The 19,141-nt window shown below is 44.8% G+C and overlaps 1 protein-coding gene across 1 annotated transcript in view; it reads left to right on the plus strand.

Moving 5' to 3' along the window:
• The window catches only part of taf2 (TAF2 RNA polymerase II, TATA box binding protein (TBP)-associated factor), a gene marked incomplete at its 5' end in the record, with an annotated part of 177,652 nt that overhangs the window by 118,463 nt on the left and 40,048 nt on the right, over window positions 1-19,141 (plus strand). The window contains 1 exon segment of the mRNA XM_037676473.1: window positions 15,714-15,907. Coding sequence (XP_037532401.1) covers window positions 15,714-15,907 — 194 coding nt within the window.

Genomic DNA, 19,141 nt, shown 5'->3' on the forward strand with positions numbered 1-19,141 from the left:
GGGTTTTGACCTTAGGCGTAGTTTGACATCAGGTTAAGTTCACTACAAATTTTGTCAAATAACTACGATTCTATTTTGTTTAAGCTTCGCCCTTTAAGAGCTGTCGCTGGTGGGTTTATCCCGTCATGCAAAGCATCGCACTGAAAAATTTAGTCCACGCCCACCTGTTGAGTGGGCCCCAACCGGTCCGTATAAATTACATTAAGAGCGGTTAATCGGCTCCCATTTTTTCTTCAGCAAGCTAATAGCACTGTCAAAAGAACAAAGAAGGAAAGTTGTCCAGCTTGACCGGCATAACCTTTGCTAAGGCTGCCTGGGTCCCCGCCATGCCAACCTCCTGCCGTCCCGGTGAGTTATTCCTCCCCGAGGAGAAGCAGACGAGCAGCCTTGTTTTCAAGGTAAGCGCCGAGGAATATTTTTTCCGTGGCGGGCCGCTTCCTGGTGGACGACGCCATCAACCCTTTTTTAACGCCAACTCTCGGAGCGAATCGGATGGTTTCTCCGGGACAGGTGACGTCAGCAGCAGCCTCCGCTGCTCCCTCCCTCCTGGAGAGCGTAGTGTCGGAACGAGGGGAGCTGAGCGGATGCTCACCCCCCCGGGCCTTTTCGCATCGGCGACCACACTACTCCCAGCCGTCGGTGCCCTCCTCTCGGAGCTGCCCGGCATAATCCAGGAGGCGGCTAACATGAAGGGACTTTTTTCCGTCCCTCTCCTCCCCCGTCCAGATCGGATGATCTAGCGGGAATGTTTGGCTCCACCCCGCCTCGCCGTCCTGATCCCATCCGGCCTCGTTTCCCAGCAGTGACGTCTTACTGGAACGAGGCTGCAGCCGGACCTGGTAGACTGAGAGCGCCGGTTTCCACATTCGCGCCCATCACCAGAGTGGAGGGGTTTACTGAGCGGAATTTCCCTCGGTGCCCCTCTGGAGCCAAGCCTGGCGGAGACTCTCGGAGCAAAGATGTCCAGGTTGGACCAGCATCCTGCGCCTCTGGGGAAGTATGACCAGAAGGTGACGTTTCTCCAACTGAGCTCACCAGTATGCGTTCCAGGTGGCCGCAGCAAACAATAACGTTGCGCTGCTGGCGTACAGCATCTCAAGAGGCTGGAGGGAACAGAGCTCCCTCTGGAAGGCGTCAGACGTCACCCTCAACCTGTGCGCCTCGTCTGCTGTCTGCCTGTCTCGCATCACAGCCTGGATGACGATGTTCCAGAAGTCCACCTGGTTTCATCACTCCCCCTCCCTGCCGGAGAAGCTGCAGAAGGACTTGCTGGAGGGCCCCATCACGACGGACGTGCTGTTTGGAGCCAATTTCAAGGCCATGCTTGAGAAATCAAAGAAGTCGGAGGAGGTGTCGGAGACTGTGCGCCATCTGATCAAGCCGCTCCCCTCCGCCCGCTAGAGAGAGTGCCGTGGCCAGAGACAGCAGAGACGCGCCACAGCTGCAGCAGCGTCTTCTCGCTCTGCTCCGCCGCCAGCCCCTCCCGTCAGAGTACAGCCCTCCTCATCCCGCCAACCAGCGGTACAGCGTTTCCCCAGAGACCGCCAACAGGTGCCGCCCTGGAACAACCGGCCGCGGGGCTCACGGGGGAGAAGATTCAGAAATGACTCCTTGCGGAGGAGGTGTGTGTGCACAATGATGGTTTGAGTTTTGAAATAAAACGTAAACATCATTCAGAAATTAAAGTGTCTGATTTCAACCTGACTGTCAGTTTGTATGATCTCACAGCGGCTTCTCCTCACACGTCCTCCACACAAAGCGAGCCAGTGTCCTACAAACAGGTTTTTAAAATCACCGCAGCTCGAGAAAACACACAAAATGCGCGCGTGAGTGACACAGCAACCAAAAGTGAATGTTTTCAGCAGACCGAGTCCAGTGGGAAACCTCGCTCTCAGCCCAAGCTGTGCGCTGCCTCCTCTGACCGCAGTGGTGACAAACGCGCGCCCCCGCAGCAGCCCTCACCTATACGGCACCATATGGCCAGGGGCGCGCGCGCGCCTCCCCTCAGCGCACGCCAGCTCACATCAGCACGGATGTGAGCCCACAGCCTGAGCACGGCACAGAAGCGCCTCCAGGGCCCCCCCAAGGAAACCTCTCCTTGGATGGCTCGGAGTCCCCCTCCGCAGCACATGACGGCGGTAATTGGCGTCCGTAAAAAAACGTAACGCAGCACAAAACGTGTGCCCGCTTCCCGAACGTTACGTGGAGTGGAGCGAGCGTACGCTCTAGACATATGTATGAACTGTCTTATCAGCAGGGGATACACGCTGCAGTTTGCAGCTCAACACCCCCCCCGAGGAACTTAGAGACGGTTCTGTCATTTCCAGAACAGATTTCGTTCCTCCACGCAGAAGTTCAGGAAATGCTGATAAAATATGTAATTTCCAGGGTTCCAGACGGAGAGGAAAACACAGGGTTTTACTCTCGTTACTTCCTGGTCCCAAAACGGACCGGAGGGATGAGACCCATCTTGTATTTGTCAATTTCCAACTGTTAGACAACATTCCATTTAAAATGCGTGGAGTCGGCTCTGCAGCCGCTACACAGCAGGGATGAGAATTCTGTTTTATCTGGACAATCTGTTGCTGCTGACCCGTTTTCCAGACAGGTGGCAGCAGTGCAAACTCAGACGCTGACGTCACACCTGCAAAATCTGGGCTTCACCATAATGGGGAAAAGAGCTCAGTTCACCTGGCCCAGACGATAATTTATCTGGGAGTGAAGCTAAATGCGGTCACTATGAGGGCTCGTTTATCTCGGACGGGAACCGAAGCTCACAAGGTGTGACGCCTCCAGAGGTGGTTCGCTCGTTTGCGTGTGGACCCGGTGAGGCAGAAGAGACGGTTGATCGCTGTGCCTCCCTCCGTGAGAATCAACCTGAGACACTGGGGAAACCCTCTTGTTCTGTCGGAGGGAGTCCCTGTCAGCAGACCTATGTCACACGTGTCAGTTTTCACAGACGCGTCCCTGTCAGGCTGGGGAGGAACATGTGTGTCTCAAGCTGTGAGGGCGCTGTGGCCACCCCACACAGCAGCTCATATAAATGTTTTGGAATGTTGCACGGTTTTGAATGTGATTCAACATTTTGCTCCTGTGCTACGGAATCAACATGTTCTGATTCACACAGTCAACAAGTGACTGTAGCATACATAAACTGGCAGGGGGGTGTGAGCTCAGCACAAATGTTACACATTGCGAGATGGCTGCTGTGTTGGGCACACCAAAATCTGCTCTCCATCAGAGCAGTGTACATCCCCGGTGTTCTGAACAGAGTGGCGGATGTGATTTCCAGGGGCGGTCCACGTCACGGGGACTGGAGCCTCTATCCCGAGCTGATGGCTCAGACGTGGCAGAAATTTGACAGAGCGGCCGTGGACTTGTTTGACACACGAGAGAACGCTCACTGTCAACTATGGTTCTCACTGAGCCCGTGGGACGAACCACCACTAGGGGTGGACGCGTTTGCTCACAGCCCGTGGCCCAAAATGCTTCTTTACGCATTTCCCCACTCCCTCTGATATCACGGTTTCTGAGCCGAGTTAGGGAGGAGGGACTGACAGCCCTCCTGGTGGCTCCCGAGCATGTGAACGCTCCGTGGTTCCCAATTCTACGACGCCTGTTATCGGGGCGCCCGTGGAAACTGCCGTGGAGGGAGGATGCTCTCCTCCAGGCGGGAGGAGCGATCAGGAGTTACCCAGAAATAGGCCAGCACCTTTGGGTCTGGCCGCTGAGCGGATCTGTTTTAGAGAGGATGGGTCTCTCTCAAGATGTGGTGCGCACGATCCAGGTTTCACGTGCTGCCTTCACCACAACGCTGTACACATCAAAGTGGACAGCTTTTCAGTGCTGGTGTACAGAGAAAGGTGTAGAGACCACCTCATGTCCACTAGGTGGTGTGCTGTCCTTTCTGTAGCAGCTGATGGACAGAAATCTGGCGTTCAGCACGATTAAAATGTCCGCTGCAGCCATCTCTTCTTGTCACAAAGGTTTCGGGGATAGAACAGTTTTTAATCATCCGCTGATGAAGCGTTTTTTAAAAGGTGCACAGAGGCACAGGCCTGTATCACACACACTTTCTCCACAGTGAGTTTTAACGCTGGTTCTGCGAGTCCTGATCAAAGCTCCAGTCGAGCCACTAGATGAGGTTCCGATTAAATTCTTGTCTCTTAAAACAGCCCTGCTGTTGGCTTTAACATCCGCTAAGAGGGTGAGTGATTTATCTGCCCTCTCTGTCGCTCCGTCATGTCTCAGAATTCAGGCTGATGGCAGCTCAGCTGATCTGAGGCCTAACTCAGCGTTTATGCCTAAAAACATCTCAAGCTCCTTTAAATCAAGAGTGATATCGTTGGAGGGATTTTTTCCCTCCTCCACACAAATCAGAAGAAGAATCATCTTTCCATCTTCTCTGCCCTGTGCGTGCGTTGACGTGTTACGTAACACTCACGGTGGCACTGCGTCAGACTCAACATTTGTTTGTGCACTATAGAGACGCATCTGCATGTCGCCCGTTATCAATCCAGCGCCTGTCACTCTGGCTGTGTGAGGCCATTTCTGAAGCCTACAGAGCATCAGATTTAGAGCCTCCTGACAACCTCAGGGTGCACTCGACCAGAGGTATCGCATCTTCGACTGCTTTGCATAATGGTATAACAATGCAGGATATTTGCACTGCGGACGCGTAGTCAACACCCTGTTCATTTATTCACTTCTATTTACGTGATGTGTCGGCTTGTTCCATGACACATTCTGTCCTTAGTTTCTTAACAGAATTAATATTATTGTTTCATGGAATCTTGTTTAAACTCACATCTGACTGCATGCATTTACAGTGTGTGATGTTGTTATCAGTCACAGGTTATGACTGTTGTTCTTGTTCTGTGGTCACTAATCAGTTCACTATTCAGACTTCTGTCTTCAATCAGTTTATTTGATTAATAATCAGTTCACTTATTATTAATCTGTTCATATTGAAGAGCCATGGATCTGCTCTGTTCACGGCCTTTTCAGCCTCTCCTCTTTCCCGTTGGAAACCTTTCTGGGGCGTTCATGCAGTCGGAACGCGTAAATTATGCAGCACGTGTCTGTGCATGGTGCGCGTAATTACGCAACATGTATTTACGCACACGGACAGCTGAGTGACAAGATGTTTTTTCGGGGCAAGCGGGCGCTTCATATGGTGTTTGAATGGACCCAGTGAGGTGGAGACTACTTCTTGCTTCGCCTTTAACCCACCAGCGACAGCTCTTTAAGGGCTACGCCTATACGAAATAGAACGTTGGTTACGTACTGTAACCTCAGATTCTATGTGTATAGGCGTAGCCCTTTAAGCGTCTGGCCTCACTGGCTCCTAAATGGCTGAAGAAAACAGCTATTTGGGAGCCGATTACCCGCTCTTAACGTAATTTATATGGTGGGGCCCACACAACAGGTGGGCGTGGACTAAATTTTTTCAGTGCGATGCTTTGCATGACGGGATAAACCCACCCGCGACAGCTCTTAAAGGGCTACGCCTATACTCATAGATTCTGGGGTTACAGTACGTAACCAACGTTTCTGGGTTTGGTTTTTTTGGGGGGTTATATCACGAAATTTATCGTTATCGTCGAATGCTCTGAAATATCACAATATTATATTTGAGCCATATCTCCCACCCCTACTTACTAGCACTCCTGCCTGGCAGCCTCGCTTCTTCCTCCGGGAGCAGCGCTTTGTTTTCCCATTGGAGCGGGCCTGCTGAAGCTTCCAGGTAGATGACTTTAGGATCTGCAATCTGCCAAGCGTAAATTTGAGATTGTTGCTGATTGATACTGTATTCTTTGGTTAATCTGCTCTTATTCTCATCAGTTAAGTTTGGCTATAATTCACACGCATAAAACGTGCAGAGTCAGGCTCGAAGTAAATTTCAAAACTCTTGAAAACTGGGATCGTACCAGGAGCCTGTGAAGTTGTGGCTCCTGAAAGAGCGGCTATTTTGGCAATCCACTATAAGAAGGGGGCTATTTATAAGACTGAGTGTCAGTCTGAGGAGCTGCAACAAACTCAAAGTATTTTGGATAAAAGATTAAACATTTCAACAATTTTTTAATCCGTCCAGAGGACCTGACTTAACGTTGTTAGATTAGCTATATAACATTAGTGTGGGTATGCTGTCTTCACAACACGTGACTATGTTAAGCTAGACAGCCAGCGAACAAAATAAAAGATGTCCTCAGACAAGTCTTGCTTTCTTGATTTTACTGAAGGTCATTTATTTACGAATTTGTAAAAAGACAAAAGTCTCCCAAGGCGCAAGCGTGTAGGGCACATTTGACGTGTATATTAGTTGTTTTCTCCTTTATTTTCCAAAGTACTTGTTTTACCGGAGAAAATACCATACCATACTATACCAGCTTTATTTATAGAGCACTTTAAGCACCTACAGGACCAAAGTGCTGTACACACAACAAAACAATCATACAGTCAGATAATAAAAATGATTAAAATGATTAAAAGTCAGATAATAAAAGTTGTGTAAAATACAATCAGATTATACAAGCGGTTAAAATGATTAAAAGTCTAAATTTCAGATGGTGTCAAAGGCCACAGAGAAGAGATGGGTTTTACCAGCTGAGTGATCACAAAGGCATGAACTACTGTTTCAAAATGCTGCTTAGAAAGAATTGGCTTCACCTTAGCCAGCTGCCTCAGATGGAAAAAACTAGTTTTAACAACTGCTCCGACGTGATTTTCTAATTTTAGTCCAGCATCGACTTTGACCCCCAGGTTTGTAATAATTGGCCTGATATACTGGGCCAATGAACTAACATTGACATTGGGAGTCTCAGTGGAGCTTCCAAAGACCATCACCTCAGTCTTTTCCTCATTAAACTTTAAGAAGTTCACAGCCATCCAGGCTTTGATGTCCTCCAGACATGAAAACAGAGGGGCCAGAGAGTTAGAGTCCTTTTTCTTTAGCGGGACATATATCTGCATATCATCTGCGTAACAATGAAAGGAGTTCCCATAGTTTTTTTAAATTGAGCCAAGAGGGAGCAGGTATAGCGTGAAGAGGAGGGGGCCTAAGACTGAGCCCTGTGGAACCCCACACAAGAGAGGAGCAGAGGAGGACACATGGTCACCAAGGCGGACACAGAAAGTACGCTCCGCTAAGTAAGACCTAAACCAGTCCAGTGCTGCACCGCTGACACCACCCCATTGCTTCAAACAACAAAGTAAGATGTTATGGTCCACAGTGTCAAAAGCAGCTGATGAGTATAAAAGCAGGAGGACAACACAGTCACCAGAGTCCGTTGCTAAAAATATGTTGTTGAAAACCTTTTAAATAGCAGATTATGTACTGTGTAGAGCTTTAAAACCAGACTGTAAAACCTCAAGAATATTCTGTTCTTTCAAATATGCTGATAGCTGGTCGTACACTACCTTCTCTAGAATTTTTGAAAGAAATGGCAGTTTGGAGATTGGCCTGTAGTTAGCAAGAATAGAGGGGTCCAGAGTGGGTTTCTTAATGAGAGGCTAGACAGTTGCATGTTTAAAATTTCCAGGGACCACACCAGAGGACAGACTGCTGTTCAGAAGAGCAAGGACCGAAGGACCTACAGTGAAGAAAACAAAGGCGTACATTCATGGAATGTCATGACTCTTTGAATAAATGAGGAGGAATACCATGACTTGGTGAACCTGTTGGCTTTAAGTGACTGACCACCTCCTGCAGAGACGACAGAGTCACAGGTTCAAAGCTGTCAAAAACAGCCAAGCAGGGCCCGGGCCTAAATGTGTACAATTAGAATCTCTCCTGTACTTCTCCAGAGTTCTTTGCCTTGCTTCCTGAAGCCGTTTCTGACTCTCTTGTCTTCGACGGCGTTCAAAAAGCCACAGACTGAGAAGTAAGTTGAACAAAGCCATGATACCCTCCATTTTGTTTTATGGTCGTCTTCTTCTAACACTTAAGTGGTGGCTAGTACAATAGCTTAATGGCGCACTACCGCCACCATCTGGTAATGCATGTTGGATTCTGGACCCCGCCCACTGGAACCGGTACTGAAAGCATAATGGAAACACAACCTGCACCGTACCGAGTAGAGTAGAGCCGTGCTGTACCGGCCCGTACCGGTACTAATGGAAAAGGGGCAAAAGACTGAGGGGTCATGAGCAGAAGGTGAGATCTGGGCCCTGGTGGAACTGACTTTCTCAACAAAGGAATTTAGAAAGTTTTCACATGCAGCAGGTGAGGATTCAATAGTTAGTTTGTGGTGCATTGATAACAGAACCAATTACTTTAAATAAAACATGAGGATTGTGACTGGTACAATCACATTTGACAGGTATTTTCTTTTGGCATCTTTCACTGTTTTGTGATAAAAAAAAAAATACATCAAAGATTTTTCAGTGGTGAGAGCACTCACTACCTCACGTGCTGCGCAAATAATATGATGATGATTAGATGTCTTACTTTGATTGGAATTCAAACCTAAAATATATATAATATATATTGTTGTTGTCCGTGTCTAATTGTAGACAATATAATATAATATTTTAACTGTAATATAATATTTAGCATGAATTTACTTTAATTATTAACCATGAACATATTTATCACCTCATTTATGTAACTTACTCACGTGACAAACTTATTACCATCTTGGAACAAAAGGCAGAACAGTGGGACTAATTAAAGGTGGATCTAATTAGCTTAGCTTCATGCTTGCTAACATCTGCGCTAAATAAACAAGCCCCGCTCCACTCGATGTTTACTTAGATTCTTGGGGGTGGACAAAGCGTAAAAATTTTCAGCCATTATATCGGTTATCGGCGGTCACCTACCCCTCCCAATATCGTTATCGGCGATAGCCGAAATTTCCATATCGGTCGGGCTCTAGTTTGGATCATGACTGAAAGAATGAGATCCCAGATTCAAGTGTCCAAAAGAAGCTTCATGTGTATGGTGGCTGAACTCAGTCTTACAGATAGGTGAGGAGCTCTGTCATCTGTGATGAGCTCAGAGTAGAGCCGCTGATCCTTCACATCAAAAGGAGTCAGTTAAAGAACGTGTGGCATCTGATTAAGATTCCTCATGGACCCCTCCATTTGGAGATTTACTGGGCATGTCCCACTGGGAAGAGACCTCAGAGCAGACCCAGAACCTGCTGGAGGTACCCTCTCTGGTCTGGGAGCATCTTTGGGTTCCCCGAGGAGGATGAGCTGGAGAATGTTGCTGGGTAGAGGGATGTCTGGATGTCTCTGTTGGACATTTTCTGATCTTCTCGTGACCTGACCAAAGATAAGCAGTTAAGGATGGGGATGGAGTTTACATAACTAACTCAGTGGTTAATCTCTTTTAAGAATTAATTTCTTTTACAAACATTTTTGAGCAAAGTTCTCTCCTAATTATTTCTGCGGCCACCAGAATTAGGGTCTTCAAAATAAATACCTTCCCATGCATCTTGTCTATATTTCAATTACTGGTAAATCTAGACTTTTTTTCCTTTCACTTTCTCACAAGGTCAGTGGTCTTATTCTGGGTTTAATTTGGAGCAAGAAACCACCCAAGCTTTGCTATCAAGTCTTACAAAGCTGCGGGTAGAATGGCTCTACCTTGTACTTGTACTTGTACTACAACTAGGCAACTAAAATAAGAAATCTGAATTATTGGGTTCAGTATCAGGAGAAAGAATTCCCTCCATCATCGGGGATTATGGAAGCCAGTTCTGCTCATCCAGTTACATTGAAAGCCTTACCAGGCCAGTTTCAGAAAATTCCACAGAGGGCTGGCTTGAAACACATCAAGGAGGTGCTATTTATAAGACAGATCTGGGTTGGCAGACCTCAGACTGATGAAGCCTTTCAGATGAAAGATGAAACGTTTCTTCAAAAATAATCTATCCAGTTAACATGATTTAACCCATTTTGTTGATTTATCTTCCAGGATGATTGAGCTTTCAAACATTTTTCTTTCAAGACTTACCTTTTCACTCTTCTACTTCTAGTTACATAATGGATGTAACCCTGGCCTTGAATTTGGTTTCAAATTTGAGGCCAGCAAACTAGGGCTAAACAATAATTTGCTTTTGCAATGATATCGCAATATAATAAAACAAGATTTTCTAATCGCAAAGGCTGCAATTTGACTGGTCATGTGATCTGGTTACGTGACTTGCGAGTGAGAGAGAAGCAGAGCAGGGAGCGGGAGAAGTCAACACTGCACTTTAACAGGTTGCACAATGGCATCAGGCTCAACAGAAGCTGACACATCTGAAAGTTTGCTACCAAAGAGGGGCAGCACGTCCGTTGTTTGGAATTATGTTGGCTATAAAAAAGAAGATGCTGCGCAATGACATGTATTGTGCAGAACCTGCCTTGCTGCTGTTGCTACCTCTTGAGGTAACACCACAAATCTTTATCAACACTTAAAAAAAAACACCACAAAGCCATTTACGATAGTTGCATGGCTAGAATGCCAACGACCAGTGCTTCATCTTCAAGTAAGCAAAGTACCAGCCGACAAGGTTCATTGACCGAACTGTTCAAAGGTATCACTCCGTATGAACATAATTCAAAACGGCACACGGAAATAACCTTAGCAATAACAGAGTTCATAGTGATGATGCCCATTAATATAGTGACCAAGTTTGGGCTTACAGCTTTGGTAAACACAATGAATAAGTTGTACAGAATGCCCTCGCGCACACATTTTAGCCAAGTTGCTATCCCGGAGCTATAAAAAAATACAGAAACAGAGTTGCAGCGGAGCTGAAAACAGTAGAGTTTTTTGCAACTGAAACAGATTTATTGCTTGTGTTCATTGAAAAATACATGAGAAGAAGACATTGAAAAATAATTGCATATTAAATCGCAATCGTAATTATTGAGGTAAAAAATCACAATTAGAATATTTTCCAAAATCGTTCAGCTCTACTGCAAACACACTCTGGTGGGCCTCTGCTTACAGGAAGAATATATTTTCCCTCCATCTTTATTGGAAAACTCGTTAAATGTATGGGCTAAATTAGATATAAAACGCTTGAAAGATTTGCATGTTGCTTCAACTTGTGCTTCTTTTCAACACTTAGTAAATAAAATTACTCTCCTTTAAGAACATCTTCAGAGCTCAACATTATATCTGATGGTCATCTCTGAACTTTTCTCTGGATCTTCCCAACCCCTCTGATTTCCAAGTGTTTCTGCAAGCTATCCCCTCAGTGAGAGGAGTGATCTTGTCAATATGTTTAAATATTTGTAAACTTTCAAACTTTTCCTCTGTGTTTAAAATTTGCAGGAGTTAGACTTCACAACGTTAGTTCCAGATGATGTTTGGGGTGATGTTTTAAAGAGATCTTTAATCTGTACTAGGCACAGTTTCCCAGCTCAGGCTCCTTTCTCATCAGAGAGGTGACATTCCAGAGCTAGCTTCACCAGAGCGCCAAGGCCCCCGCCTTGGCTCCCATAGCACTATGCAACTTATGTGGCCTCTCCTTCAGTGGTGGGCCCACAGGAAGGTAAATCCATGTAGCTCATTTGCACTGAGCCCGGCTAGGCCCCATGGGTAGAGGCCTGATCACCAGGCCTTCGCTGACAAACCCTTCCCCCAGGCCTGGCTTTGAGGTGATGCCCTGGTAACCCACATTCAGGGAAGGGGCATTAAGCTCCTTGCTTTTTACCAAGCATGTCTGCTCTGAACTCCACTTATACTGTCACAAAAACTTTCTTATCTCAGACCTCCAAAAATCTAAATGACCCCAACAGATTCTGGAAAACCATCAAATCTCTCAGGCACCCCCCAATCATCTGACCTCCCATCACAAATTCTCATTAACTCTGTTCCTGTGTCAAATAAACACGAGATCCTGAACTGTTTCAACAAACATTTTGTTGCTTCTAGTTCTTTATTTGACACAGTCACTAATGGAAAATCAGCCACTTCACTTAATAACCAAACTTCTACAAATTAACTCCCTCCTACAAGTCAATCCTCAGTTAATCACACCTTCTCTTTTTCTCCATTCTCAGTCAGTGAGGTTAATAAACTGTTAAAAGGTCTTGATCCTAAAACATCTGCAGGACCAGATGGACTTCCACCTTATTTTTTTAAGGCTGGCTGCTCATATCATCAGTCCCTGTGACACACATCTTCAATCTCTCCATAAGACAAAACTCCATTCCCGACGCTTGGAAAACAGCCTTTGTTCTTCCTTTGCTGAAGGGAGGTGACCCCACCTCACTGAACAACTATCGACCAATCTCTAAACTCTGCATTTTAGCCAAGGTTCTAGAAAAACTGATAAACTCTCAAATCAAAAAATACCTGGACTCATTTAACATCTTACCTCCACATCAATGTGGTTTCAGGAAGCAACACAGCACAACCACTGCTTCACTGAAGGTTCTTAATGACATTGTTGAAGCACTGAATGCTAAGGTTTATTGTGCTGCACTTTTCTTAGACCTGTCTAAAGCTTTTGACACTGTGGATCATAACATCTTGTGTCATAAGCTCTCAGAAATCGGTTTCTAAGATCACACCATTGGTTGGTTCTCTAACTATCTCTCAGACCGGAGGCAATGTGTTCAACATAATGGTACTTCCTCCAGTTATTTAACAGTCAACAATGGTGTACCACAAGGCTCAGTCTTAGGACCCACCTTCTTTACAATCTACATACATAATGTAGGTAAAAACATCCCTAATGCATCCAAAAAAGTTCAGTCTGGTTCTCTGGACATTCAAAAAAAAAAACAAAGCAAAAAAATGTAGAAACGTTTCGTCTCTCATCCGAGAGACTTCCTCAGTCTGAGGTGCTGTATTCAGCTCAGTCTCTTAAATAGCACCTTCTTAGAGTGGATCAACCAGTTTTCTGCTGACAACCAAAACCAGCTGATCACATGCTCAAGAAGGACCATCAGCCTAACAATGGATCATTAGCACGCTGATGGCTGTTTACTATTCACAGAGGGCTGAGTGATACTAGCAATCACAGCATTGTAAGAGGGGGACAGTTGAACCCGGAGGCCTCCACCCCTGTTTAATGATAGACGATTTCTTTTCACAAAGATGGCCTCCTTTACTCCTCTCTCAAACCATCGTTCCTCTCTGTCCAGGATGTGAACATCTTCATCCTTGAAAGAGTGACCGCTGGCCTGGAGATGAGTGTAGACCGCAGAATCCTGGCCTGATGATGTTGATCTTCTGTGCTGGGCCATCCTTTTGGCCAGTGGCTGTTTTGTTTCCCCGATGTAAGACTGATCACAGCCCTCCTGACACTGAACAGCAACTATCGACCAATCTCTAAACTCTGCATTTTAGCCAAGGTTCTAGAAAAACTGATAAACTCTCAAATCAAAAATTACCTGGACTCATTTAACATCTTACCTCCACATCAATCTGGTTTCAGGAAACAACACAGCACAACCACTGCTTCACTGAAGGTTCTTAATGATGTTGTTGAAGCACTGGATGCTAAGGATTACTGTGCTGCACTTTTCTTAGACTTGTCTAAAGCTTTTGACACTGTGGATCATAACATCTTGTGTCATAAACTCTCAGAAATTGGTTTCTCAGAACACACTATTGGTTGGTTCTCTAACTAGGCAAAAGGGCCTTCTCCTATTCCGCTCCTGTTTCCTGGAACATCTTACAAAAAGATTTGAAGCTCTCGACCTTGACCTCTCTAAGTGTCTTTAAGAATCTGTTGGACACCTGGCAGGGACCAATGCTGACATGTTCCTGTTTTTAGTTTTCTACATTTGTCTTGGAATCTAGCTGTTTTTTGTTTTGTTACCTTTTCCTTTTAGCCATCCTATTTGTTAAAAAAAACAACAACAAAAAAAAAAAACTGTAGTATGCTTTTTTATAACTGTTTTGTTGTTGCTGTTGTCCATTGTTGTCATCTTTCTTTATTGAAATCAGGTCTCTCTTGTAAATGAGTCCTCGAGGCTCAATGGGATTTACCTGTATAAATAAAGGTTGATTGATTGATTTGGGTATATTGGTTGACTTGCATCTCTCTTTTAAGCTTCATGTGGAAAACTTGGTAAAGAAACTGAAAGTTAAACTGGCTTTCTTTTTCAGAAACAGATCCTGTCTAACTGTCTAACCTGAATGCTAGGAAACACCTTGTATCTGTGACTTTCCTTCCCTCCATTGATTACGGTGACATTATTTACATGAACGCTCCTACAAGAACCCTGCAGATGTTGGATGCTGTCTATCATGGTGCACTAAGATTCATAACTGGCTGTGATTATCGTACCCACCACTGCACCCTGTATTCACTGGTTAACTGGACATCATTAACTTCACGCAGACTCTCTCACTGGTACATTTTCATCTTTAAATCACTTCTTGGTCTGCTGCCTTCATACATCTCCTCCTACATGTCTCTGCGTGAGTGCAGCTACAGCGTGCGCTTTCAGGACATTATTACATGCAGTGTTCCCTCAGTGAGGACTAAACTAGGCAAGAGGGCCTTCTCCTACTCCGCTCCTGTTTCCTGGAATACCTTACAAAAACACAAAGTTTGTTTTCTCAGTCATCCAGGTATATAACAACAAAAAAGGTTGAATCATGTCATCTGGACTTCGTTTTTTGTTAAAAAGATACGTTTCGCCCCTCATCCAAGAGGCTTCGTCAGTCTGAGGCCTAGCCATCTGGTATTACCCAGAAGCCACCCTGACTCTTGTGTTTCAAGCCTGCCTCAGATACCCCTGAAGTCTGGCCTTTTCACTAATGGTTTCAAAAACACAAAGTTTGTTTTCTCAGTCATCCAGGTATATAACAACAAAAAAGGTTGAATCATGTCATCTGGACTTCGTTTTTTTGTTAAAAATAAACGTTTCGCCCCTCATCCTTACAAAAACATTTGAAGCTCTCGACCTTGACCTCTCTAAGTGGCTTTAGGAATCTGTTGGACTCCTGGCAGGGACCAATGCAGACATGTTCCTGTTTTTAGTTTTCTACATTCGCCTTAGAATCTAGCTGTTTTTGTTACCTTTTTTTTTTTTTTTGCCATCCTTTTTGTTTAAAAAATAAAACTGGACTATAACTTTTATAACTGTTTATTGTTGTCACTGTTGCCCATTGTTGTCATCATTCTTTGTTGAAATCAGGTCTTTCTTGTAAATGGGTCCTCAAGGCTCAATGGGATTTACCTGTCTAAATAAAGGTTGAATGAATGAATAAGAAAAAGAGTTTAATTCACTTGCTTTGAATTTCAGGGGTTTATATATCAGGACAGGGACCATAACCATTAGTCAAAGATGACTTTAATCCATCCCTCTGCATGCTTTGAGTCAACCGCCAAGTCTGCTTGTACCTCACCTGCTCTGCATTCCACCTGTGAACGTCAGTCTGTCTCTGCATCAATGGAACATTCTGAAACAAATTAAAATAATAACTCTTAAAATTATTTAATTTAATTCAATTCAATTCAAATATACTTTATTAATCCCAAAGGGAAATTATTTGTTGTGTGTAATGTGACATCACCTATTTTTAATTAACTTCATCAATAAAAATCTGTAATTTTTGTAGTCCAGTTGTAATAAAGTATTACAGCAGTTCTTTAGTTTAATCATAGCGTACTGAAGGCCATTTAAGAAAGTATCATGTGTTTTCATTTTGCATGAATCTTGGCCAGCTTTGCAAGTAAAACAAAGCACTTCCAGAACGTTAAATTCCGTTCATTTTTCTCTCCCCCTTCCAACTCTCCCCACTTGTTCAGTTTTCAGACAACTACTACCGTGCAGAGCTGATCGAGGCCCTAACCAACTCGCTCACTCCAGCCATCAGCATCAACAACGAGGTGCGCACAGTGGACAATTTAAATGCTGACGTTCGTCTCATTTTGGAGGAAATCACACGGTTCCTAAACATGGAGAAGCTGCTGCCAAGCTTCAGGAACACCATCACTGTTAGGTACAGAACACAGAGGACATGTTTTACCCACGTTGTTCTAAAAACACAGTCTTCTGGTTTATTTGTTTTGCAGAACTAACTGGAAACTGGTGTGAAAACACTGAAGGATAAGTGCTGAATAACTGAAGAGCCTAAAACAGAGCTGTTCAAACAAACAAAACAGAGGCTAAAACGACCAGAACGCCATCTAAAATGAGAAAAAAAGTAGCTAAAAGCAACAGAAGTGTACCTAAAAAGGAGAAAAAAAATGCTAAAGCTTAATCATCAAAACGAATACTAGAGCTAAAAAGGCAAAACGGTACTAAAATTAGTCAAATTGGTGCTAAAACTGGCAAAATAAATACTAAAACTACAAACCCGATTCCAAAAAAGTTGGGACACTAAACAAATTGTGAATAAAAACTGATTGCAATGATGTGGAGATGGCAAATGTCAATATTTTATTCAGAATCAGAATAAACTTTATTGGAATTGCACCGAGGTACAACGCGAATATGTACATACAGTCGTCCAAAAGATGGGCGGAGTGCACGAAGCTGCAACTACAGGAGAGCGCGGCCATTTTATCCTTATCAGATAATAATCTTAGATATGAAAAGGGGGAGAAACATGAGGGTAGATAGTGGTATTACAAAAAAAGATCTTTCACATCTTGTCTATCAGGACACGATTTGAGACATCAAAAAACTCTACTAGCAAGCACAATTAAAACATGATCACATTTGCATTTGACATCAAGGTGTTGAGATTTGTCCATGAGCTTTTTTTCAGATCAGCCACAGTTTCTGAAGATGTTGTTTTCAGCCAGCAGTAGCAATAAGTGGCTGGAGAAAAGAAATTGAGCATATAACAAATAGCTGGTAGACCAATTAACACTAATTAGGTCAATTGACAACATGATTGGGTATAAAAAGAGCTTCTCAGAGTGTCAGTGTCTCTCAGAAGCCAAGATGGTAAGAGGATCACCAATTCCACCATTGTTGCGCAGAAAGATAGTGCAGCAATACCAGACTGGTGTTACCCAGCGTAAAATAGCAAAGACTTTTAAGTTATCATCATCAACCGTGCATAACATCATCAAAAGATTCAGAGAATCAGGAACAATCGCTGTGCGTAAGGGTCAAGGCCATAAAACTCTAATGGATGCTCGTGATCTCCGGGCCCTTAAACGTCACTGCACCTCAAACAGGAATGCCACTGTCAAGAAAATAACAGAATGGGCTCAGGAATACTTCCAGAAAGCATTGTCAGTGAACACAATCCACCGTGCCATCCTCCGTTGCCAGCTGAAACTCTACAGTGCAAAGAGGAAGCCATTTCTAAGCAAGCTCCACAAGCTCAGACGTTTGCACTGGGCCAGGGGTCGTTTAAAATGGAGTGTGGCAAAATGGAAGACTGTTCTGTGGTCAGATGAGTCACGATTTGAAGTTCTTTATGGAACACTGGGACGCCATGTCATCCGGACCAGAGAGGACAAGGATAGCCCAAGGGACGCCATGTCATCCGGACCAGAGAGGACAAGGATAGCCCAAGTTGTTATCAACGCTCCGTTCAGAAGCCTGCATCACTGATGGTATGGGGTTGCATGAGCGCTTGTGGCATGGGCAGCTTGCATGTCTGGAAAGGCACCATTAATGCAGAGAACTATGTTCAGGTTCTAGAACAACATATTCTCCCATCTAGACGTCATCTCTTTCAGGGAAGACCCTGCATTTTTCAACACGATAATGCCAGACCACATTCTGCAGCAATCACAACATCATGGCTACGTAGGAAAAGGATCCGGGTACTGAAATGGCCAACCTGCAGTCCAGATCTTTCACCTATAGAGAACATTTGGCGCATCATAAAGAGGAAGGTGCGACAAAGAAGGCCCAAGACGATTGAACAGTTAGAGGCCTGTATTAGACATGAATGGGAGAGCATTCCTATTTCTAAACTTGAGAAACTGGTCTCCTCTGTCCCCAGACGTTTGTTGAGTGTTGTAAGAAGAAGGGGGGATGCCACACAGTGGTAAAAATGGACTTGTCCCAACTTTTTGGGGATTTGTTGACACCATGAAATTTGGAAACAACAGATTTTTCCCTTAAAATGATACATTCTCTCAGTTTAAACTTTTGATCTGTGATTTGTGTTCTATTCTGAATAAAATATTAGATATTGGCACCTCCACATCATTGCATTCAGTTTTTATTCACAATTTGTTTAGTGTCCCAACTTTTTTGGATTCCGGTTTGTAGTAATAATGTAGCTAAAAGTAGCAAATTGGTAGCTAAAAGTTGCAGAACTGTAGCTTAAAGCTTAAAATAGCTAAGGAATGTAATGATCTGCACCTGCCCTGCCCTGTGCAGATAGTTAATGACTCTCATGTGCCACGTATTGTGTTTAATTAGAGACTCTCCTTTGTATACTATGCTCTCCTGCATCTCAGGCAGGGGAGCATTAGATGCTTAAGCTGCATCTTCACGGTCGCCTCCTAGTGCCTTGGTATTTCCTGTTTTTCCTACGAATGTAAGTAGTATCGCTGCCCCGACAGCATTATTTGTTATTGTTGCCTTTTTGTGATTAAACGCCTTTTTTTGTAACCTTGTTGGAGTTCTGCTTGCATTTGGGTCTCAACCACCGCCCGATCGTGACAGAATGCTCCCCTCAACAAAGAGACCCAGCAAGTAGCTCCACTTTTTTGAGTATTTTTCAAGTAACACAGGAAGAACTGTCCATCGAGAGAAAAGAGAGTGGGACAGGAGATCGCCTCGCTCTTACCTGGCACACTCCATGACGGCTTCCACGCCCTCGAGTTTTCCTGCTCCACCACCAGTGGACTTCACTGCTGCAGCCCCTGTGGTCGCTTCCAGGCCTACCGCAGTCTCCGTAGTTTTTAAATCTCCTGCAGCCTCTGAGTCCACGCCCCCGGTGGGTCCCACGTCCTCAGTTGTTCCTCTGTCGGTGGCTACTCCTACACCTTCAGTGACTCCTGTGCCAGCCGCTACTGCTGCTGCTCCTGAGGTCACCACGTCAGCTGCTGTTCCTCTGCTGGTTCTTGCCTCCTCCGCTGCTGTTGCCTCTGAGGTCACCGTGTCAGCCGCTGCTGCCTCTCTTCTGGTTCCTGTTGCTGCGCGCAGCCCCCGAGGTGGACCTCACTTCTCCTGCTCCGAGGGGGTCCCGGCGGACGCTCCTCACCTCTCCGTTTCCGAGGGGGTCCCGGCGGACGCTCCTCACCTCTCCGTTTCCGAG

This window comes from Nematolebias whitei, chromosome 5 (genome assembly GCF_014905685.2).
Source record: "Nematolebias whitei isolate Nwh7 chromosome 5, NemWhi1, whole genome shotgun sequence".
Classification (NCBI taxonomy): domain Eukaryota; kingdom Metazoa; phylum Chordata; class Actinopteri; order Cyprinodontiformes; family Rivulidae; genus Nematolebias; species Nematolebias whitei.